This window comes from Triturus cristatus, chromosome 12 (genome assembly GCF_964204655.1).
Source record: "Triturus cristatus chromosome 12, aTriCri1.1, whole genome shotgun sequence".
Taxonomy (NCBI): domain Eukaryota; kingdom Metazoa; phylum Chordata; class Amphibia; order Caudata; family Salamandridae; genus Triturus; species Triturus cristatus.
In genome coordinates this window covers 749,912,499-749,937,768 of record NC_140595.1, presented here as the reverse complement: position 1 = coordinate 749,937,768, position 25,270 = coordinate 749,912,499, and the positions used below count along the sequence as shown (strand labels likewise).

General features: G+C 44.9%; 1 protein-coding gene across 1 annotated transcript in view; it reads right to left on the bottom strand.

Moving 5' to 3' along the window:
- Positions 1 to 22,825, bottom strand: part of LOC146782688 (extracellular calcium-sensing receptor-like) — a 168,468-nt gene extending 145,643 nt beyond the window's left edge. Inside the window, exon 1 of the mRNA XM_085637182.1 lies at positions 22,568 to 22,825. Coding sequence (XP_085493308.1) covers positions 22,568 to 22,825 — 258 coding nt within the window. The remainder of the gene's footprint in view (positions 1 to 22,567) is intronic.
- Positions 22,826 to 25,270: the final 2,445 nt, after the last annotated feature.

Genomic DNA, 25,270 nt, shown 5'->3' with positions numbered 1-25,270 from the left:
GACACACCCAGAAGCACACTCAGGCATACACTGACAAACCCAGGTACTCACTCGTGCATACAGTAACATACCCAGGCCCACACTCCTGTATACAGTAGCATATTCAGGAAAACACTATTTCATATATTGACACAAGCAGATGCACAGTGATGTACACATTACAACACCCAGGCACACACTGATGACATTCCAATTCACATACTCATGCATGCACTTACACAGTAAGTGGCTCATACATATTTCATATATACTTTAAAGAAATGAAAGGACAAACACAACTCTTCTTATGAGCAGATGGTGTGGTTCTAAAAAGAACGTTTTGTTATTTTTTAAAACAAGGTTTTTTTATTTCATTTTTTTGTAATTTTACCAAAAATAAAAAGGTGCACAGCTAAGCAAAAACAAACATGACAGAAAGTAACAGTCTTTGTAACTGCAAAATACTGTAGAAAAACTGCAATATTACACCAAATCAATTTGCATGGATGATTGTAGATAGCATCCAAATATTCTTGAACAGATGTTGTATTACGGTCAACGGGCATGTAGCTTCTCAAGCAGTGAGTAGTCATGTGTCCTAGATTATGACACATAGCAGATACAGTTATGGTAGCTGAGATGGACAGTGTAGCCGCAGAAGCTGCAGATGTAAATACACTACTACCTATTTCTCTCTAATGAACCATAATCAGAAATACTTGTTCATGTATAGTTTTTAGATGTTTCCACATAAAGCATATTCCATGAATGTACTTTTTGCTTGTGCCTTGTGACAACTCTTTTCCACAGATGTTACACTTTATAATTTTGGCAGTGACTTTTTTCCCCCTGAGGGGATAGTAAAAGACTGCCACCCCTCAATTTCTTTATTCATTGATTGACTCTGCTCCTCCTCATCTTCCTGCAGCAGTACAGGATCCTCTTCTCTAACAAATGGACTGGATAAAGCCATGATGTTTGAAATTGAGGCTTCTAACAACTTGGAGGCCTCAAAACCAAGAGCCTTATTCTATCCAGTGTAGCTGTGTGCACAGTTCAGTTAGAAATAACAGATTTTGGGTGTGGTTCTTTGAAAACAAATTGTGTGGCAGTTATCAGGCCAATCATAAGCCAAAGTTTCTATGTGTAATCACACAATGCCACAGGTATTATTTGCGGACCTGTGAAAAAGCTACTGCTTAAAAAAATTAATGTGCATATAAATATATACTTTTATAGGTGTACACTGAACTCTTACATGAAATTAATGCACTGAATGTATATGAATATTTTTTTAGAATTTTGGCAAATCCGGATTTGTGGATTCAGTATAATCATGTATTCGGAACAAAAACCATAGAGTAGGGCCTGTCAGTGGATTCAAGAAAAATAATAATAAATAAAATACAATAATATTCATTTCCTCACTGCATTCTCTTTGTTTATTTTCTGGTATTTTGTGCCTTCTGCTTGCTTTTTACTAGTTTTTACTACTTTCTCCGTGCTTTTTCACCTAACATTTGTCTATCCTTTCCATTCCATTCACTGGTATTCACTACTTTCTCTTTGCTCTTTTGCCAATTTTTGAATGTCCTCTCCATGCTTTCCATTGTTTTTACTGCTTTTTCCTTGCTTTTCCCCCATTTGTTTGTGCCCTCGCATTGCATTCCTCTCATTTCGCTATTTTCAGCTTCAAGGAAAACCATGGAAATTCACACAAAAAACTCAAAGGTTACAGGGATGTTATAGATATAAAATAGAAAAAAAACATTACAAATTCACAGAAAAAAACAAGGATTACAGAGGCTTTATAGTTAAGATCAGATTTCACTTCGTACAAAACCATATATATTCACAGTTATAGTTACTTGAGCTAACTAGAAGTTACTCCCACACAATGCACTGCTTATTGCTGCACATATTACATCACTCATGACATGGTCAGTGAACGTCAATGATGACATCACAGATGACATCACTCCTGACATCCTGCAGTGAGTGTAAGTGTTTCATAAACATTTCTGAGACTTAAAGATATATATTAGGCCACTGCCTAAGTTGAATTTCTATTCTCTTTGTACTACTAATGAGTGTTCTGCTCGATTTTCCTGGCCTTCTTGTGTTAACAAGTGATTGAATGTGACTTCAGTCTCTTACCATTCAAGCCTAAGGGTTAGAGTAGTGAATGGAGCCTATTTACTAGGCACTTTGACATGATTCTGTGCTCTTCCCCATAGATCAGGGCTTGCACACATAGCCTAGGGGATAGATTCGTTAGTATTAGGGATAACCTGTCCTGTAGTGAGGGTATTTCATGGAGCTGTGCTGAATTCAGGCCTGGTAGGCCTCAAACGGGAGAGACTCCATCTTTCTTTCTGCTTCGGCAGCTTGGGATGCTTCTAGGCCAAGAGTTATGTTTTAGTTATGAGGTGTTATTCGCTTGGAGAGAACCGGTTCAGGCCGGCCCTTATCGAAGGATTGTATTTTTCTTCATGCCGAAGACACTACATCAGGCCGGCCGGCTGGGACCGTGTCCTTGGTACGGGGAGGTACAAGAATTTGGTGGGCGGCAGGTTACGGGCCGGAATTTTCCATGAGAAAATGCATCTCTATATTAGTGAAAGTCTGAGGCAGTTACATGTTCAGTCCGTAGGCGGCATCTAGCCGCTAGCAGTAAAGCTACTACTTATTCCAGGGAAGACAGACGCCATCTTGGAGGCGGAGAAGAACCGAGAGACAGATGCTTTCCTAGCAGAATAGCCAGAGAGGAGAGAGTAGCCGATAAGGAAGAGGTCCCAGTGACTCGAAGAAGGGTGATTCCAGGCGAGCCGAGATACAGACGAGAAGGGAACCTAGATGACCACTGAGTGCAGGCTACATACTACTAAGGTGATGTCGACCCTTTCTTATTAGAGTGTACAACTTAATCTTTCACTTTTCTTTGCAGGTTATGTGTTATATCGTAATGTTATGTGATTGTGTATGTAATGAGTAATAAAGTATCCAGTTCGTAGTGAACCAGCATGTGCTGCGTGTTCTTGTATAAGTGGGTAGCCTATTCTTCTAGTCAGCTGCGGCTACATGAACAGATGTTAACCCTGATCAGGTAAGTGGTAACTGAATAAGGGAAAGAGGAGTCCCTCGAACCTGAGAACAGGCTATACTCGAACTGGCAATCCTTGTGTGATCTGATGAATAGTGAGACTGATTCCCTTTTTGTATGTTATGGTGACCATAGGATGAACTGTCGTATGAGACTGCCGTCTGGGTAGAGAGGTCTGGGTTCGTATGGGACCGCGAGGCCGCCACTTGTGCTGAGACTGCCGTCTGGGTAGAGAGGTCTGGGTTCGTATGGGACCGCGAGGCCGCCACTTGTGATCTGAGACTGCCGTCTGGGTAGAGAGGTCTGGGTTCGTATGGGACCGCGAGGCCGCCACTTGTGCTGAGACTGCTGTCTGGGTAGAGAGGTCTGGGTTCGTATGGGACCGCGAGGCCGCCACTTGTGATCTGAGACTGCCGTCTGGGTAGAGAGGTCTGGGTTCGTATGGGACCGCGAGGCCGCCACTTGTGATACTGTCGTATGGGCAGAGAGGTCTGGATTCGTAGGGGATCGCGAGGCCGCAGATTGTGCTGACACTGTCGTATGGGCAGAGAGGTCTGGGTTCGTATGGGACCGCGAGGCCGCCACTTGTGATACTGTCGTATGGGCAGAGAGGTCTGGATTCGTAGGGGATCGCGAGGCCGCCACTTGTGCTGAGACTGCCGTCTGGGTAGAGAGGTCTGGGTTCGTATGGGACCACGAGGCCGCCACTTGTGATCTGAGACTGCCGTCTGGGTAGAGAGGTCTGGGTTCGTATGGGACCGCGAGGCCGCCACTTGTGCTGAGACTGCCGTCTGGGTAGAGAGGTCTGCGTTCGTATGGGACCGCGAGGCCGCCACTTGTGATCTGAGACTGCCGTCTGGGTAGAGAGGTCTGGGTTCGTATGGGACCGCGAGACCGCCACTTGTGATACTGTCGTATGGGCAGAGAGGTCTGGATTCGTAGGGGATCGCGAGGCCGCCGATTGTGCTAACACTGTCGTATGGGCAGAGAGGTCTGGGTTTGTATGGGACCGCGAGGCCGCCACTTGTGATACTGTCGTATGGGCAGAGAGGTCTGGATTCGTAGGAGATCGCGAGGCCGCCGATTGTGCTGATACTGTCGTATGGGCAGAGAGGTCTGGGTTCGTGTGGGACCGCGAGGCCGCCACTTGTGATACTGTCGTATGGGCAGAGAGGTCTGGATTCGTAGGGGATCGCGAGGCGGCCGATTGTGCTGATACTGTCGTATGGGCAGAGAGGTCTGGGTTCGTATGGGACCGCGAGGCCGCCACTTGTGATACTGTCGTATGGGCAGAGAGGTCTGGATTCGTAGGGGATCGCGAGGCCGCCGATTGTGCTGATACTGTCGTATGGGCAGAGAGGTCTGGGTTCGTATGGGACCGCGAGGCCGCCACTTGTGATACTGTCGTATGGGCAGAAAGGTCTGGATCCGTATGGGATCGCGAGGCCGCCGATTGTGAGATCTTGGTATACATAGTAGGAATCCCCTGTCCTTAGGTGATAGATATATGTGGTTGTAGGATTGTAAATAGGTTCTAGGGAGGGGGTAACGTTCTGGCTGGGTTAGTGAGGCCCTGATGAGTGGGTTCTATCTGATCCGAAAACCCAAGCAGAACATTTGGCGTCACGAACCGTTTACGAAACCTGTGTGCGTTGTGGTTGTATCGTGTTTGCTTCTGGTGCGTGCGTGGTTTCGTTTGTATATTATTTTTACATAACTGTGAGTGTAGTTTTCTTTTCTCTTTCTTCTTTTTCTTTTTCTCTTTTTCTTTATTTTCAAACATGTTTTCTAGAAAGTCGAAATCTACTTTTAAGTTACCCGTTGATATTCCCGGCTGGGATTCAACGCCTTATGAAGCCTTAGCCCGTGAGTGGGCTGATTCTACTGGTTTGAGTGAGAATTGGAATTCTTTTTTGGAGCTGGCGGAGCCGGCTGATGTGATTACTTGTTTACAGAAGGCGCCGGTATCTAAGGGTGATGAACTTCCCGTTTTGGGGCGCAGAGGTTGGATTGTTTTGTCTGCGTACAGGATCCTGCATGAGAGGTTGTTGAAGTTACAGAATGTGCATAAGGATGTGGAAGCAAATTTTGTTGAGATTCAGAATGCTCATACTTTGTTGCGGTGTCAAAATAAGTTACTTGCTGACAAACTTGAGACGTACCAAACTATTGCCGAGAGGGCGGCTGTGCGAATTGCTCGTTATAAATACAAAAATCGGCGTGGTCGGGTTTCGAAGCGAAAGGTGCGTCTGGTCGTGGCGAAAGCCGGACTGGATTGGAATCCTGATGAATGGGATGGTAATATCTGGAACTCGAGTGATTCTCCTTCCTCGGGTGAGGAGTCTGCCAAGCGCGAGTCCTCTCGCTCCGGCCGTGATTGTAAGTCTGCTTCTTGCGCCTCTGATGGTGCACTCCATGATTGCGTTCGTCCTTCGAGTGGGGTCGATGCTTCTTACACTGATTGTTCCTCTACGTGTACTGGTCGAGCTCCTTGTGCTGCTCGTCCCGCGGTCTCGGTGCATCCGGTTTTTCGGCGGAAGTTGCAGCAGGCTCCCGGTGCTCCGAATGGTATTGCTTTAGACTCTTTGGAGGATTTTACTCAACAAGAAATTAGTGATATTTTACAAAGATTTCGGCAGCGAGCTGGTGAGTCCTTACTCACATGGATGGTGCGCCTTTATGAACTGGGCGCTGCTGGCATTATGTTGGATGCTGGCGATTGTTTGAAGTTTTGTTCCTTGAGTTCGGATTCTACTGTACAGGATCATTTTCGTAACTTTAATGTTGGTGGTCAAATTTCTTTGCTTCAATTGGCGACTGAGGGTTGTAATCAAAAATATCCTACTGAGTCTGACTGGCCTGTGAATGACAAACCGTGGTATACTTTGCGCGATGCTACGCAACGTCTCAAAGAGGAGGTGATGAAAACGGCAATTTTTCTGAATACTGCTGACAGGTTGCTTGATGGTTTCTTGACATCTTCTGTGCGGAATCGTATTATTCGTTCTTCCCCTGTTGCTTATAAGCAGGTTATGATGACTTTATTAATTAATCAGACTGGTAACATGTTATCTGTGGTGCTGGAATCGGTACGCCAACTCGGTGAGTTGGGTGAGTGGTTTAAACCTGAACGGCAATCCCGGCCTGACACTCGTACTCCTGGTGACAATAAACTTACTAGACGTGATATGTTTTTTGGTCTTATGGCTGATGGTGTGCGGAAGGAGGACATTGATGGTGAGACCACTTCTCGTTTGTGGGAAATGTTTCGCAAACGTGGCTTGGATCGAAAGGAGGGTGCCCGGCGTGTTCGGACAACTGAGTGTGATCGTGGTTTTTCTGACGGTAGCGGTGATGACGACCGCCGTGGGCGCTCTGATCTTCGTGATGATCGACGTTATGTGCGTGATTTGTCCCCCCGTCGTGAGAGAGACAGGGAGAGAGTGGGGGAAAGAGAGAGGGGGAGAGATGATTATGTTAACAGCAGACGTAGAGATGATAGGGATCAATCCCCTGAGTTGAGAAGGAGAGAGGATCGACACATATTGGCCGATCGAAACCCGCAGTACAATGCAGGGAACAGTAATCCATTTCGTAATGGAGATGGATATGAACAGGAGGTATCGATACCTAGGAAACGTGAGAGTCTTTATCCTGATTTATCCTGGTACACAGAACGCAGTAAAGATGACTAGGAAATAGGTCAAGCTCCAGTACACAGATGGGCTCACAGAGATAATAGACCCTATGTAGATATTGATATTTATTGGAGACATCGTAATGTCCAAAGGGCCCGAGCATTGGTAGATACAGGAGCGGAGGCCACTCTTATTCATGGAAAATTGAAGAAGTTTAAAGGTCAGCCTTTTACAATTACCGGATTAGGCGGAAAGGAAACTCCCGCAGTTCAAACCTTACTTGAAATGAGAATAGGTAGAATTCCTAGAAAAGAATACTCTGTATTAGTGGTGCCACTCTTAGAATTCATAATTGGAATTGATATTTTGAAAGGAATGACTTTGCACTTAGATGATGGATGTTACCAATTTGGAACTAAACATTATATATCGTCCAGGCCTGTACGGGTTGGTCGTTTAAGAATGCCCCCCATAAAAGTTCCCCAGGCGACAAAAGTGGTTCGTCAGAAGCAGTATCGTATTCCGGGTGGTCATGAAGAGATTAGTACCACTATTCAGGAGTTGGTGGATGCAGGTGTTATCACCCCAGTTACTTCTGCTTGGAATAATCCTGTTTGGCCTGTACGTAAGAGTGATAATTCTTGGCGCATGACTGTTGATTATCGAGAATTGAATAGATACACACCCTCTTTGACTGTTGCAGTACCGGATGTTATTACCCTAATTGAAAGAATCCAAAAACATCCAGGTACATGGTATGCGTCCATTGATATTGCTAATGCTTTCTTTTCGATTCCGATTGCCCCTGAGTGTCAGGAACAATTCAGTTTTACGTGGAACGGGCGTCAGATGACGTTTAGAAGTCTTCCTCAGGGCTATGTGCATAGTCCTACGATATGTCACCGGCTGGTGGCAGAGCATCTGGCTGAGGTACCGGTTCATCCCCAAATTCAGATATGTCACTATATTGATGATATTTTGATCCAAGGCGAATCACGAGAGGAAGTTCAGACCCAATTGGATAGAGTCATTGAGTGCCTGCGTGAGAAAGGTTGGGAAATCAACCCGGATAAATTACAAGGTCCGTCCCAAGCTGTAACATTTTTGGGTATTAATTGGCATGAAGGGCACCGAGAAGTGATCCCTCAGGTTAAACAGAAAATTCTTGATTTTGCAGTTCTGAGAAATAGGAAAGAAGCCCAAAGCTTCATTGGTTTGTTTGGATTTTGGCGCCAGCATATTCCTCATTTGAGTCAAATATTGGCCCCTTTGTACCGTGTCACTCGTAAAAAGAATGCATTTGAATGGGATAAACCACAGCAAGATGCGTTCAGTCTGGCAAAAGAAGCAATTCAGCATGCTCTGGATTTATGGCCTGTATGTGATTGTGATGTGGATTTGAATGTGTCTGTACAAGGCCTTTATGCGAATTGGAGTTTGTGGCAGAAACAAGGCAAGAGTAGAGTACCGTTAGGTTTCTGGACCAAAAAGTTACCTGATGCTGGTGAGCGTTATACACCTTTTGAGAAACAGCTACTTGCATGTTATTGGGCTCTGGTGGATACCGAGCAGTTGACTTTGGGACATGATATAGTTTTGCGACCTGAAATTCCTATCATGCAGTGGGTTATGAGTTCGCCGAAAACTCACCGAATTGGACACGCTCAAGAGGCGAGTGTGATTAAATGGAAATGGTATATACAAGATAGGGCACGTGTGGGACAAAAAGGAGTTGCATCTTTGCATGAGCAGGTGGCACGGGCGCCATCAACTGAAACTGAGAGTGAATGTTTCGTACCTTTAGTACAGGAATCTCCTGTTAAGTGGGGTAAACCTTTTGATGATTTGTCCGCAGAGGACAGAAACCATGTCTGGTTTACGGATGGTTCAGCAAGGTTCATAGGGACGAAACGGCATTGGAAGGCAGTGTCCTATAATCCGATCACACAAAAATTGCTGAGTACAACTGGTGAGGGTAAGAGCAGTCAATTTGCTGAACTCTATGCTGTTTATCAAGTTCTGAAACAAGAGTTACCTGGCATATGTCATATTTTTACCGATTCTTGGTCTACTGCCAATGGACTGGCAGTTTGGTTACCGACTTGGCATTCCCATAGTTGGAAAATCCATTCCAAGGAATTGTAGGGAAAAGAATTATGGCAGGAGATTTGGGAAATGCTCCCACAGAGTACTGTTACAATCTTCCATGTGGATGCTCATACCCCGATAGACTCTCTTGACAAATTCTTTCATAATATTGCAGATGAGAAATCTAAAATTGCTGAGGCAGTGGTGGACACGCAAGATTCTGATATTGCGGGATTGGCGAAATGGGCACACCAGAAAGCAGGACACTTTGGAGAGAAAGCCACTAGCAGGTGGGCTGCTGATCGAGGAATTTATATTCCCCTAGATTTAATTAAAAATGTTATTCTACATTGTCCCATTTGTCAGCATATCAGGCAGCGCAAAGTGCCCCAAATTGTTAAAGGTCATTTACATCGCGGGAAAGTGCCCGCTCAAATTTGGCAGATTGATTACATTGGTCCACTCCCTATGAGTAGGAATTGTCAATATGTTTGCACCATTGTTGATACATACAGGGGCCTGTTGGTGGCCCTTCCCTGTAAGCAAGCTACCCAACTGAATACTATTAAAACATTGGAATTGATTATGATGTATTATGGTGTGCCATTCCAAATTCAATCTGATAATGCATCCCATTTTCGTGGAAGATTGGTACAGGAATTCTGTGTGGAAAACAATATTGAATGGGTGTTTCATATACCCTATTATCCACAGGCCTCGGGTCTTGTGGAGAGGTTGAATGGCCTGCTAAAAGACCAACTGCGCAAATTAACAGATGACAAGTATAAGAATTGGCGAGATTTTTTGCCTCAAGCGCTATTGATTTTGAATAACCGTCCTTTTCTAAATGCTGAATCCCCACTTATGCGTCTGTTTCCTCCGAATGTTGTTGCTAAACCCAATGAGATCAGAGAGACTGTGATGTACTGGGAGATTACTCCCGGAGCTTTGGCTCCATGCAGAGCGACCCCAGGGTCGGCAGGTTTAGACTTGCATGCCATGGATGACACCATTATAAAAAGTAAAGATCGAGTCATCATTGAGACAGGTGTTGGTGTTCAGATACCACCTGGAAATTTCGGATTAATTGCCCCTAGATCGGGGCTGGCTGTAAAAGGCATTCAGGTGCTTGGAGGAATCATTGATAGTGATTATCAGGGAGAGATTAAGGTGCTCCTGCTGAATGGCAGTGAGGTTGACTTACTGATACATAAAACTGACCGAGTGGCTCAATTGCTAATAATGCCTGTCTTCAGTGGTGAGATGGTAAAAGGCACTGCCCCAACGTTGCTAACTGTACGAGGCCAGAAAGGTTTTGGCTCTACAGACAATCCTGGGGCCAGAGTTTGGGTGCAGTCGCCTAAGAATCCCCCTGAACAAGCAGAGGTCATTGCAACCGGTCAAGATAATACCATTTTAGTTATGAGACCAGGGAAAGATAGCTGGGAAGCAGTCCCGGCTGACAAATGTTACTTACGAGAATGAATAATGCCTGTATTTGATTCTCTTTCAGATCATTCTTTGGACTGTTGCTGCAGGATGTGTCGGCATCGGACTGTTTTTGGGCTGGTACGACGAGAGAGGAGGGATCCCATCAACCAGGGATGAGTTGAGAACCCGAGTGTCGCGTTCCTTCGCTGCGTGGGATTCGTCATCGAACTTTTGGACTTCACTAGCGAAACGGGTGACTAACGCCCCTCATTTCTGCCTGACACCGATGAGATCAGTGAATGACATTTTGTCAACTCTTTTGGTTGCTGTTCCTGCTTCGTTGGAGACTTTGACTCATATTTTCAATATATCAACCGCTCGCCCCAATGTTCTTCTGGGCGATTTCGCTACCCATCAGTATTGCCCCTTGTGTACTGAACTGTCAGACCCGATACCCCCCATCCAGTCCCAAATAGTTACCTATAATATCACACAAGGTGATTTGTGTTTTTTCCTTACGTGTAATCCTAGTGCAATTTCGGAATGTATGCGTTTAAAATTGAAAGGGGCCACCTCATTCACCGCTCATGAACGAACTTTGTGCCTTCAAAGGACGCCGAAAATATGTACTTCTGTTCAGAATAACATGACTTGCAAGAGTATGGTAGTTGCCCCCAGTCATTATCGCACGATGTTACTACCTGCCGGATGGCTTTTCTCATGTGGTAATACTTCCTGGCCATATGTCTCCGCAAATATTTCTGGAGGCCCTTGTGCCATTACTAGATTGAGTTTATTAATGTTTTCCTCACATCCGAATGCCAACTCTCGTGTGATTCGAGATACAGTGAGATTACAGGAGGATTGTGACTCATCTTTGCATTTATATTCTAAGTCCGAATACCTTAGCCTGGCTATTTCAATTATTGGTGTTCCTGCTTTGGCAGTTTATAATGCCAAATCTATTGAGAAAATGGCCTGCTGGATGGTGAAATCCATTAATAATACTTCCACAGTCCTGTCGGACATGCTATTAGACGCCCAGGGTGAACGAAGGGCTATCTTGCAAAATCGAGCGGCCATTGATTATCTTTTGCTTAAACATGGACACGATTGTTCTGATTTTGAGGGTCTTTGTTGTTTTAACTTGTCTGATCATACACAATCCATTCGAGCTCACATTAACAAGCTACATGACTTGACAGAAGAAGTTAGAAAACACATTGATCAGGGCTGGTTTGACTGGCTCTTTAATTGGTTACCTGATTTGCATTTGTTACGTCAAATATTAGGAGGTATTCTGATTACTATCGCCATTTTGATTTCCATCTGTTGCTTTATTCAGTGTATTCCTTCTCTACTTCAATTCTGCACACCTGGTACTAGACATAGATCAGTTAGTTTTGTTTCATATTATTCTTCCACAGATGTTAGTTCCGTTTAATGAATGTATAATAGACTGAAGTCAAGGGTGAAATGTTCTGCTCGATTTTCCTGGCCTTCTTGTGTTAACAAGTGATTGAATGTGACTTCAGTCTCTTACCATTCAAGCCTAAGGGTTAGAGTAGTGAATGGAGCCTATTTACTAGGCACTTTGACATGATTCTGTGCTCTTCCCCATAGATCAGGGCTTGCACACATAGCCTAGGGGATAGATTCGTTAGTATTAGGGATAACCTGTCCTGTAGTGAGGGTATTTCATGGAGCTGTGCTGAATTCAGGCCTGGTAGGCCTCAAACGGGAGAGACTCCATCTTTCTTTCTGCTTCGGCAGCTTGGGATGCTTCTAGGCCAAGAGTTATGTTTTAGTTATGAGGTGTTATTCGCTTGGAGAGAACCGGTTCAGGCCGGCCCTTATCGAAGGATTGTATTTTTCTTCATGCCGAAGACACTACATCAGGCCGGCCGGCTGGGAACGTGTCCTTGGTACGGGGAGGTACAAGAATTTGGTGGGCGGCAGGTTACGGGCCGGAATTTTCCATGAGAAAATGCATCTCTATATTAGTGAAAGTCTGAGGCAGTTACATGTTCAGTCCGTAGGCGGCATCTAGCCGCTAGCAGTAAAGCTACTACTTATTCCAGGGAAGACAGACGCCATCTTGGAGGCGGAGAAGAACCGAGAGACAGATGCTTTCCTAGCAGAATAGCCAGAGAGGAGAGAGTAGCCGATAAGGAAGAGGTCCCAGTGACTCGAAGAAGGGTGATTCCAGGCGAGCCGAGATACAGACGAGAAGGGAACCTAGATGACCACTGAGTGCAGGCTACATACTACTAAGGTGATGTCGACCCTTTCTTATTAGAGTGTACAACTTAATCTTTCACTTTTCTTTGCAGGTTATGTGTTATATCGTAATGTTATGTGATTGTGTATGTAATGAGTAATAAAGTATCCAGTTCGTAGTGAACCAGCATGTGCTGCGTGTTCTTGTATAAGTGGGTAGCCTATTCTTCTAGTCAGCTGCGGCTACATGAACAGATGTTAACCCTGATCAGGTAAGTGGTAACTGAATAAGGGAAAGAGGAGTCCCTCGAACCTGAGAACAGGCTATACTCGAACTGGCAATCCTTGTGTGATCTGATGAATAGTGAGACTGATTCCCTTTTTGTATGTTATGGTGACCATAGGATGAACTGTCGTATGAGACTGCCGTCTGGGTAGAGAGGTCTGGGTTCGTATGGGACCGCGAGGCCGCCACTTGTGCTGAGACTGCCGTCTGGGTAGAGAGGTCTGGGTTCGTATGGGACCGCGAGGCCGCCACTTGTGATCTGAGACTGCCGTCTGGGTAGAGAGGTCTGGGTTCGTATGGGACCGCGAGGCCGCCACTTGTGCTGAGACTGCCGTCTGGGTAGAGAGGTCTGGGTTCGTATGGGACCGCGAGGCCGCCACTTGTGATCTGAGACTGCCGTCTGGGTAGAGAGGTCTGGGTTCGTATGGGACCGCGAGGCCGCCACTTGTGATACTGTCGTATGGGCAGAGAGGTCTGGATTCGTAGGGGATCGCGAGGCCGCCGATTGTGCTGACACTGTTGTATGGGCAGAGAGGTCTGGGTTCGTATGGGACCGCGAGGCCGCCACTTGTGATACTGTCGTATGGGCAGAGAGGTCTGGATTCGTAGGGGATCGCGAGGCCGCCACTTGTGCTGAGACTGCCGTCTGGGTAGAGAGGTCTGGGTTCGTATGGGACCGCGAGGCCGCCACTTGTGATCTGAGACTGCCGTCTGGGTAGAGAGGTCTGGGTTCGTATGGGACCGCGAGGCCGCCACTTGTGCTGAGACTGCCGTCTGGGTAGAGAGGTCTGGGTTCGTATGGGACCGCGAGGCCGCCACTTGTGATCTGAGACTGCTGTCTGGGTAGAGAGGTCTGGGTTCGTATGGGACCGCGAGGCCGCCACTTGTGATACTGTCGTATGGGCAGAGAGGTCTGGATTCGTAGGGGATCGCGAGGCCGCCGATTGTGCTGACACTGTCGTATGGGCAGAGAGGTCTGGGTTCGTATGGGACCGCGAGGCCGCCACTTGTGATACTGTCGTATGGGTAGAGAGGTCTGGATTCGTAGGGGATCGCGAGGCCGCCGATTGTGCTGATACTGTCGTATGGGCAGAGAGGTCTGGGTTCGTGTGGGACCGCGAGGCCGCCACTTGTGATACTGTCGTATGGGCAGAGAGGTCTGGATTCGTAGGGGATCGCGAGGCCGCCGATTGTGCTGATACTGTCGTATGGGCAGAGAGGTCTGGGTTCGTATGGGACCGCGAGGCCGCCACTTGTGATACTGTCGTATGGGCAGAGAGGTCTGGATTCGTAGGGGATCGCGAGGCTGCCGATTGTGCTGATACTGTCGTATGGGCAGAGAGGTCTGGGTTCGTATGGGACCGCGAGGCCGCCACTTGTGATACTGTCGTATGGGCAGAAAGGTCTGGATCCGTATGGGATCGCGAGGCCGCCGATTGTGAGATCTTGGTATACATAGTAGGAATCCCCTGTCCTTAGGTGATAGATATATGTGGTTGTAGGATTGTAAATAGGTTCTAGGGAGGGGGTAACGTTCTGGCTGGGTTAGTGAGGCCCTGATGAGTGGGTTCTATCTGATCCGAAAACCCAAGCAGAACATGAGTTATACTGTTTCAAGAGGGAGGCAAGATGGCGACCGCTTAGGAGTCGTTAGCAGCATTGGTGAGCTGGGATGGTGTTGGTAACCCCCACGGAACCATAGACCCACAAGAAAGGAAAGGAAGGAAAAGTATTGAAAGCGAACCGACAAGGAATGTATGATTGGCTGGTTCTTACTGAGATGCGGTTTAAAGTCTGGACGGCCATTACAGCAATCGCGTTACGGACTACGGGACGCCCGATCTGGAGTTATCTCTCTCACCTGCTGAGGACGAGGGTCGGACGAAGCATGGCTCCAAAGCTGGCAGCAAACACCGCAGGAACCAAGACGGTCGCCGCAGCACGAAAGCCCCGAGGTGGAACTGCTGCGGGTTCAGCGGCATTGGAGTCCGGAGCAGTGGATCAAATGGGCTCCCAGCGTCGGACGCCCATGGTGGACCCGGTGAATCGAGGGAAAGGCGGAGCTTCGAGCAAGAACAGCCCAACAGCCTGCTCGTCGATAGCAGAAATGCTAAGCCGTGGAAAGGAGCAGAGGAGTGAGACAACGGCAGAAGCATAAGCAGCTCCGGAGGCACCCGCGAGGAATCAAGATTGGAGTGAAGCAAGCCAGACTTTGGTCCAAAGTAATATGTCAGCCATTATAGATAAATCAGATAATGTAACGCTCCCCCCACTGCCTGTGAACAAGAATGATACAAACAGCTCTGGGATTGTTCTGCCAGATACATTGAAAGGTTCAGCGACCTTACCTAGCCTGCTGGGAGACAGTGGCACGCAAAAAATACCTAATACGACGGGAGAAATAGCTGAATTAGGGCCATCTCAGTTGATTTTTGTGGAGGAGGAGAGCAATTTGATGGTGGCTGATGATTCGGCCCTTGGAGATAGGGACTTTCAGGATAAAGAAAAGGAGCATAGTGACTGCTTCTTTTCGGTCTCTGAAGGGGCAGAGTGGTCCCAGGATGAACAAAGCTCAACGTCAGGGGACAGTAATTCTGAATTTGACTTGGAAGAAAGCGATTTGGACCCACCGACAGTAACCAAAAAACCTAAATCTAAACCACAACCAGATACTCAAGATCGAGGGAGTAGCAATCTAAAATGGGACAACTCGTCTGCCACTATACTAGCGGGAACCCCTATCTCGGAAACAGTAGAAAACACCGCAATGCTGGAGGTCATACATCAAGCTATCCTTTCACATAGTGAAGAAACTTCTCAGGACAGTCGAAAAGCTCAAGCTGCCATGAGAAAGATGCAGGGGGTAGTAAGGAAGCTTTCTAAGGCATTTACAAACATAGGGGAGAGGGTGACGAGCCTTAAGGAAAGAATAGTAGCCACTGAAGCAGAAACAGCTCTCACCTTCACTCAAGTGGAGGCTCAAAATGCGCAGATCAATGATATCCAGTGGAAGTTGGAAGAATTTGAAAATCGACAGAGGAGGAACAATCTCAGGGTGTTGGGGGTCCCCGAGGGGGTGGAAGCTGGAGATGCTAGAGCGTATATAATTAAGCTATTTAAATCCACCTTCCCGGAACTACTAGAATGGAATTGGTCAGCTGAAATCCAAAGGGCGCACCGCACCCCGTTTAAGCTACGTGCGACTGTAGGAGGGGAAGTAAAACCATGAGTAATCTTGATATTCCTGGGGAATTTTCTCCTGCGACAGACTATCTTGGAAAAAGCTAGACCTGAAGCGAGAAGATCAAATGGGGAGGTCTCGTTCTTTGTCCGTCCTGACTTTTGCCATACAACGGTAGAGAGACGCTGGAGACTGAGGCAGTTAATTAAACCATTCCAAGAGAAAAATATTCAATGCTACCTAATTAATCCAGCGCAGCTCAAGGTGGTTTATGAAGGACAGACCAGATATTTTTCATCTGAGATAAAAGCTAAAGAGTATTTGGACACCCTGGGTAATCCTGAAGGCTGAATATTGTACCCTACGACTATTATAAAAGCTTTTTTTTTGAAGTATTAGGGTGGTGGGTGGCACTGGTATGGGTATTTTGGAAGATTGGCTTAGATCCACCCAGATCGCTAATGCTGTATACATCACATGCACAGACCTCGGTCTGAGCGCCTCTTGGGGAGTGGGGGTAGGGGTAGGGGGAGGAGAGGGGATGGGGGAGGAGGGGGGAGGAGGGGTGAGGGTGAGAGGGTTGGGGTTGGTCGGGGGGGCGGGGAAGGGGGTGAAAAATATCAAAAAAATAATAAGTCCAGTTGCCTTTTTCAGGTGTGATATTTTTTGTATTTCTATAATGGTTTGGGCTCTGTATTTTGGTGAAGTCAAAGGAAAATCTAAAAAGTAGCAATGGGGATTTTCAAGATATGTACAGTCAATATAGGTGGTCTAAATGATTGGAAGAAAAGGCTGAGACTAGAGCATTTTGTTAGTTTAAATTCTATAGATGTGCTATGCCTACAGGAGACACACTTACCTTGGGAAAAGAAGTATCTGATAAATATTAAAGGCTTTGATCTGCTGACCTGTTCCTCACAGACGTCTATACTAAGAGGTGTGGCAATTTTAGCCAAGTCAACATTGGGAGGGGCAAAACGTCAATTGGCTGATACAGTGGGGAGATGGGCAATGGTAGAATTGGAAATTTGATGTACAATCTGTGTGATTTATGGATCTAATCAGGATGATCCTGAAATATTTGATTTTTTGGAAACCGAATTGGCAAACTGGCCTAGTCCAGTCATAGTGTGTGGAGATTTTAATATTCATGTAGATTTCATAAATAAAGACCCTTATGTAGGGAGAAAACCTAGGGTATTCCGAGCTACCAGCTCCCTGGCTAAATCACATGGCCTGGCAGATGTATGGGGGAATAAAGAGCCCAATAATCCGGGCTTTACATATTTCTCATGTCCGTTCCAGAAATATTCAAAATTGGATTACTTTTTAGTATCCGCAACAGAATTGGACAAAGTTAATATTAACAAATTACCGAAAATTATGTCTGACCATAGCCCTCTGATTTTGGAATATGAATGTGAGGCTTTTAAAAAAAAATTCTCAAGGTGGACCTTTGAAAGGAAATTACTAGCGGATACTAGCTATGTTGAACATCTAAGGAAATGGACTCAGGACTTTTTTGATGCTAATCGTTTTAGTGCCACTAGAAATAATGTGTGGGACTCATTTAAGGCAGCATTGAGGGGTGAAACAATTAGTTTCTCTGTTAAGCGTAGGAAAGCAGATCAGCTAGAGAACTTGAGACTAATTAATCAGCTAACAGAGGCAGAAGAACAGCATATGAGTGAAGTCGGCCAGGGAAAAGATGGTGGGGGGACTCGGCAGAGGATCTCTATCATCCAAGCAGAGCTTCATAAGCAGATAGCTCAGAAAGCTGCAGGTGAATATAAGACTCATAGAGGCAAATTATATGAGACAGGAGAACAGGCAGGTAGATTATTGGCACTTCGGATCCGGCAAGGGAAAACTAAAAATATTATTTCAAATATATGTGAAGATAACCAGAACTATTCGGAACCAAGTGATATTTTGAAAGTTTTTAGAAACTTTTATCAGACACTGTATAGGGAAGAGATTGACCTAGAGACCGGAAGTTATGAATTTGTGGATAGTGGCCCTAAGTTAAGCATTGCCGATAAAGGAGAGCTAGATAATGATTTGGAAATGGGTGAAGTATTGGAAGCACTACAGGAATTAGCAGTTGGAAAGGCGTCAGGGCCGGACAGCATCCCGTTAGAAGTTTATAAAAGCATTCAGAATGAAGTTGCCTTAATATTGTTGGACTTATTTAATGGGATAATGTGCACGGGTGTAATACCGGAGTCCTGGAAGGAAACAAATATTATTGTCTTTCACAAAAAAGGAAAACCTAAAGAGTTCCCTGGATCCTATCGGCCAATATCCCTCATCAACGCAGATAATAAGATCTATGCTAACATTTTCGCTAAAAGGCTGGGAAGGATTATTGGCGGTCTAGTCTCCCCGTGGCAGCACGGATTTATTCCGGGCAGAGGAACAACTGATCATATTAGGTGAGCTATTACTTTGTTCGATGTGCAGGCTGCCTCGGGGGGAAGGATGGCCATGATCCTTCTCGACGCAGAAAAGGCCTTTGACCGTGTTGCATGGAAGTACTTATGGGGGATATTGGACCTAAGGGGCTTTGACCCTAATATAATACAAGCTATTAAGGCCATGTATCGTGACCCTAAGGCTAAAATTCAGCTAATGGGTGAAAGCTCAGAATTAATTCATATCTCCAGGGGGACGCGTCAGGGGTGCCCTTGCTCACCTATCCTTTTTGCTCTATATATAGACCCTTTGATATGTAGAATTATGGGCTGCGATGATATTAAACCAGTAGTGTGCAATAGGATGGAGACTAAAATATTGGCCTATACGGGACGATTTGGCAATAACTACATCTGAGCCAGTTAGGGCATTAGCAGCTCTTAAAGGGATAGCGGAGGAATTTGGGCGCTCATCTGGCTATCGTTTAAATGAGGATAAGAGTCAGATAATTTGTACAGCCAATATCAAAAAAGAGGATATATGATATACCGAGTCAGCAGTCTACTTAGGTGTTTTGGTTAGCTCAGCTATAGATTTAATTATAAAAGAAAACTTTGCCCCTCTTTTGAAATCAATAACGGCAGACCTTAAAAGAATAGATACTTTACATCTCTCTATAATAGGGAGAGTTAATGTGTTGAAAATGACTATGTTTCCTAAGATTTTATATTTCTTTCGCTCTATCCCTTTTGCTATAGATGAGAGTTTATTAAGGTCAATAGAAGCAATCTTTGTGAATTTTATCTGGCAATATGGCAAAATTAGACGATCAATGAAATACTTGTCTCTTCCTCGGGAAAAAGGGGGGTTAGCAATGCCAAATATCAGACTGTATCATTGGGCGTGTCTGCTGACCCAGATGTCAATCTTATTTGATCCTGCCACTAATCTCTCGGAATCGTCATTTGGTACTCAAAATCCTCCCTCTATTTATGTACTTATGTTGGGCAGAGAAGCATTGGGGCTTCTGTTGTGTAAAACTGGGCGGCGATATTTTAAAAAAATGAGGTACAAGGCTCTTGAAGGGATTTGGGAAGTATGGAAACAAGTCCGAAAATTACTAACAATATCAAAAGTTAATGGGTATTCACCATTGTGGAACTCTATGGTTTTCCCACAACTTAGCGGAGATAGTATGGGGACATTATGGGAACATCATGGAATTAAAAGATTAACCGATATCTATGAAGGGGAGGTCTTGATGGGATTCAAGAATATCCAGCAAAAATACGATATCCCAGGGAATCAAGGGTTTAAATTTGTGCAAATCTATAGTACTATAATGGCTTTAAGACCACGGATTGTTATAAGGAACAGAATTAAATTGATGGATTATCTATTAAAAGGAGGTACTAAGATTAAATTAGTATATAGATTTTTACTGTTAGGGATCCCAGATGATTTGGAAAAGACGGAAGCTGCCTGGGTATCGAGATTAGGAGACCCTGATGTAGATATCGACAGGGCACTCCAGTTAGCTATGAGATTGTTTCGCTCAACGAATTTGAGAGCCCAACAATATAAAACCCTTTTTAATTTGTATTTTACGCCAGCAAAATTGTTTGTTTGGGGTAAAAGAGATAATGATAACTGTCCTAGGTGTCAGGAAGGACCCGCAAACCTAGTACATATGTTTCAACAATGCGGGAAATTAAATACAATCCGAGGGGAAATTGAGAAATTTTTGGAGAGGGTATTAGGAGTTAAGATTAATTTATCCCCTACTCTTATGATAATGGGAACGGATAGTAAGCTGGGGCTGAATAAAGAAGAAGAAGCCCTTGTTTTTATTTCTGTCTCGGTCCTTCGGATTCTTATATCAGCGGGCTGGAAAGACACACAAGCACCGGTGTTTCATATGTGACTCGCCAGACTTTTGGGTATACACAATATTGAATCTTCCCTTTCTGTTTATTGGGGTAGGAAAAGAAGAGAACTGGGACAGAATTTGTGGGCTCCATTAAAGAGATGGAGGGATTCCTATTTATAATACTTTGCTCAGATAATAAAATGTAAATGAGTTGATGATAGAGCTTTATTATTTTGTATAAAATATTATGTATCACTGTTATTCGAATGGGATTTCAAAATGTAATGTTTATATTGTTTTTGGTACCTGGACAATAAAAAAAGAGTTATACTGTTTCAAATATATGTTATCTGAGTGGTACTGTGAATGTCTGTATCAGTGTGGGAATGGGTGTCTGAGTGGCTGTACTGGTGTGTGTGTGGCTGTATGGGTGAATATGTGGGTGTGTTAGTAGTTGTATGGATGAGTGAGTGAGTGCGTGAGTGAGTGAGTGAGTGAGTGAGTGAGTGAGTGAGTGAGTGAGTGAGTGAGTGGCTGTATTGGTGAGTGAATGGTAGTGTGAGTCACTGTATGGGTGGGTGAGTGGCTATTTGGTTGGGTGAATGTGAGTGTGATTCACTGTATTGTTGACTGAGTGGCTGTGTTTAGATCTATGGGTGCACAAGTGTGTGTTTGACTGACTGTATGGGTGACTTATTTACACTATGAATGGCTCTATGGGTCAGTGACTGGGTGTGTAAGTGGATGTATGGGTAAGTGGGTGGCTGTTTGAATAGGTGTATGGGTAAGTAAGTAGGTGTGTGAGTGGCTGTTTTGCGCAGTAAGTATCTGTACCAGTGACTGAATAGGTGAGTGAGTGGGTGTGTGAGTGCTTGTACTGATCTGTGAATGGGTATGTAAGAGGGTTTTTAGATGAGTGAATGGATGTGTGAGTGGCTGTACTGGTTAATGGCTGTGTGAGTGGCTGGTAGGTGTGTGAGTGGGTGAGTGGTTGTATGGGTATGTGAGTGACAGTATGGGTCTTTGAGTGGGCATGTGACTGAATGCATAGGTCTGTAAGTGGCTATATGAGTGGCTGTATGGTTTAATGAGTAGTTGTGTGTTTGTGTGAGTAAGTGAGTGTGTGCCAGTAGTTCTATGGGTCTGTGAATGGATATGCGAGTGGTTGTGTGTGTAGGTGTGTGAGTGGGTGTCTCAGATTCTATATGGGGGTGTGAGTGGGTGTAAGAGTGGTTCTGTGGATGATGCCATCAGTGATGTCATATGAGATGTCATCAGTAATGACACGGGCCATGTCACGAATGATGTATTATGTGAGGTCATAAGCAGTGCATTGCAGGGGCATATGTTATAGTTTGCTCAGGTAACTATAACAGCTGAATTTCTATGGTTTTGTACAAGGGAAATCTGAGCCTATCTATAATGTCCCTGTAACCTTTGTTTTTTAGTGAATATATTATATCTATCTATCTATTTATCTATCTATCTCTCTCTATATATGTAAGACCTAATGCTTTTTTTTTAGTACTACGATGCCTTTACCATTCATGCTTTAATGATGAAATTCGTGGTGAAGGCATCCTTGGTAAAGGCATACTTGTGGTAAAAACATTTGTTGTAAAGGCTGTTTCCCACCTCAGGGTGAATGGACCCACACCGTTTGCCAGACAAAGATTTATTCTCTATGTCATGAAAGCATAAACATAAAAACCTACCTATTAATGACAAATAAAGTCCACCAAGCCTTTACTGCCTGCTCACCTCCATCCGGCTTTTTATTGCCTGGCAATACATGGATTTCAGAAATGATTAATGTTTAAAAATAAATAGATAAATAAATAAATAAACACATAAGTAAGTAAGTAAGTACATGAACGCATGGTTTTTCTTAGGAGCCTGCCGCGGATGCTACAGAATGTTAATATTGTCAAATACCAACCCTGCCTTGTCCTGATTCTATCTCTTTTCCACATGCTCCACACTTCCTGTTTCTTTATTTTACTCTTGCAGGAACGTTCTGCATACGTGCTCTCTCCTTATGTCACTGTTTTTCGCTCCCTCTTTCTTTTTCCCCTTTCTGCCATTCTTTCTTGTTTTGGGTCAAAGTCTGAAGATGAGAAATAGATCTTGGTCTGTGAAAATGAGTGCCGGTGCCCACCACCTGCAGCCAAAAAACGTAAGCCTTGATCTTGAATTTTTCCTTTCCATACTGGATTCCATGATTTGTTTAGACTTTTATCTTAATGACCAGTTTTACTATCGCCAGTTCATTTCAGAGGCTGTTGCATGGCTTAATTTCTCCTCCAAATTTGACATCACTTAACATTTCACAGAGACTGTATGGCAAACGTCTTACCTGTGGATGCCTAAAAAGCCCCAAGATGCCAGCAATTGCAGCTGACCCCATAGACTCATATGCTCCTATTATAAGTGGTGGCATAGGCATCTTCTGGCAGTAATAGCCGGGCACTGGCTCCTCCTTCCCAGATAACATCCACAGGGCTCCGTTTATAGTTTTAGCCATGTCCTGGCATGTGTCTGTGGTTAGCATGCCCAAAGTGACATTATGGAGAAAGCTGGTGTTTTGGTTGATTTCTTGGATGGCGAAGGACATGGCTTGTGCCCAGCGAAAGCCTCCAATATTGTACTTAGGACTGAAATAAAAAAAGCAATGACAATCATGGGAATTGGCTTATGGCTATTGTAACCCAACCTACTGCGTTCCCACTACATCTTTCCCATACATAGTTTAGGTCCATATGTCTAAGGTTTTCTGCTTCCTCCAACTCCAGGAAAGATATGGTGGCTATCTGCACAATTGGGTGGCTTGATTCACTGACTAAAGAAGGTATTCTAGGCGTATCTTTCCATCCTATGTAATGTCACTACGACGTCAGGGGTAGGGGACGCGCATTTGACGAAATGTGACCACAGATGAATTTACAGGAAGTGACATCCCAAGATGTTTAACAAGATGATATCACAGGAAGTGTTCTCTTTAACAGTGCACCTGATGATACTGCAAGAAGCAAAGGCCTTCGATTTTTCAATTTGAGGTAAACACTAGAAGTGGTATAACCACAGTAATAAAAATACAACAAATATAGCATTGATAAAAATGTGAAATTAAATTATGAGATGCAGCTAGAGAGCTACATTAGCCATCTACTGTATATGTGAATTCTGGTGTTGCCGTGATGTGAAAGGAGTTCAGCAATCATATGCTGTAGACCGGGCCCTATTATACACAGTCTTATCATCATATGTCAGCAGTGGTCCTGTGTCCTATAAAAACCTATATGTAGATATCACCTCATGCTCAGGAACTGATTCATATGCCAAAGATTAGTTTGGCACACAGTTCCTGCTAGAGCGCGCGGTGAGGCCAGCCCTCATTTCCCCTTTTTAAATCAAGTAAAATCTATTCATTTGCACATTGCTGGTTTGCACAAATAGCTGCTTTCGCGCTCTGATTTTTAATTAGTGAAACAAGACTTTTTAAAACAACGTGGGCACACTGTGTAATTCTGCATTGTTTATTTGTTTGTCTTACCGGGTATTTTCGTGAGTTAAGCTGCTGGGTTGCGGTCCCCGGTCCGTCACGGCAATCACGTGCCGATTGTACGGAGGGACGCTTCGCGACTCCACCCACTCTCGCCCTCATTTCCGGTTACGGGGTACTTTAGGGCGATGACCTGCCGGCCGCGCTACAGTTCCTGCTAGAGCGCACGGTGAGGCCAGCCCTCATTTCCCCTTTTTAAATAAAGTAAAATCTATTAATTTGCACATTGCTGGTTTGCACAAATTGCTGCTTTCGCGCTCTGATTTTTAATTAGTGAAATAGGACTTTTTAAAACAACGTGGGCACACTGTGTAATTCTGCATTGTTTATTTGTTTGTTTTACAGGGCATTTTCGTGAGTTAAGCTGCTGGGTTGCGGTCCCCGGTCCGTCACGGCAATCACGTGCCGATTGTACGGAGGGACACTTCGCGACTCCACCCACTCTCACCCTCATTTCCGGTTACGGGGTTCTTTAGGACAATTCCTGCAGCGAGGTGTTTAAAGTGGTTAAATCATTTTTTAATCCCACGGCAATAGAGTCCAATATGACACCTACTCACGCCTGATGCGACAAAATCGCTCACCACTTCGATAGCAAAATTTTAAAGGTCTATGACTCTTTCGGCCCCTCAGCACCAACTAAAGAATCAGACACACCCCCTTCCAAGTTAATGGCTCCGGTATTTAGCTATTTCACGCCTATATCCTCTACGGAAGCGCTAGCGGCCATTCAGAACTGCCACTCCGGTGCACCAGTTGACCCTTGTCCGCCCAAACTGTGGAAAATACTATCCACCCCCCTAGTGGACACGCTCCTCCAGTTATGGAACTCTTCACTATCTACTGGCACTTTCCCCGACACATGGAAACATGCTACACTTTTACCTTTAAAAAAGAAACCAAATGGGGATCCAGATGATCTCAGCAACCTGAGACCCATTTCCCTACTCCCTGCCCCTGGTAAAATGCTCGAGAAACTAGTGCAACGACAAATGTCCACTTTCATTGAGCAAAGCGGAGTTTTACATGATACACAATCGGGCTTTAGGGCAGGTTTCAGCACAGAAACCGCCCTCCTTGAGGTAGCTGAGTCGATAAGATGGTCGCTGGATTCAGGAGCCTCTTCTCTACTGGTGCTCCTGGATCTGTCGGCGGCCTTCGATACCGTGGACCACTCCATACTTGTCAAGAGAATACATGGTGCAGGATTTGGAGGAAAGGCTCTGGCTTGGCTGTCTTCCTTCCTGAGCGGAAGATTTGAATCTTCCCCACTTCCACTATGGTGTGGAGTCCCTCAGGGCTCCGCCCTGAGCCCATTACTTTTCAACCTTTATCTGGCTCTGCTCTTCTCATTGATCAACAACTGGGGTGTGAAAGCGATTTCCTACGCCGACGACACCCAGCTGTTCTTCTCTTTTAAGGAGCAGTCCGTTGAGGCTTTCATGAACTTCAAAGGCTGCCTACATGACATAGCCATTTGGATGAACGCTAATAGAT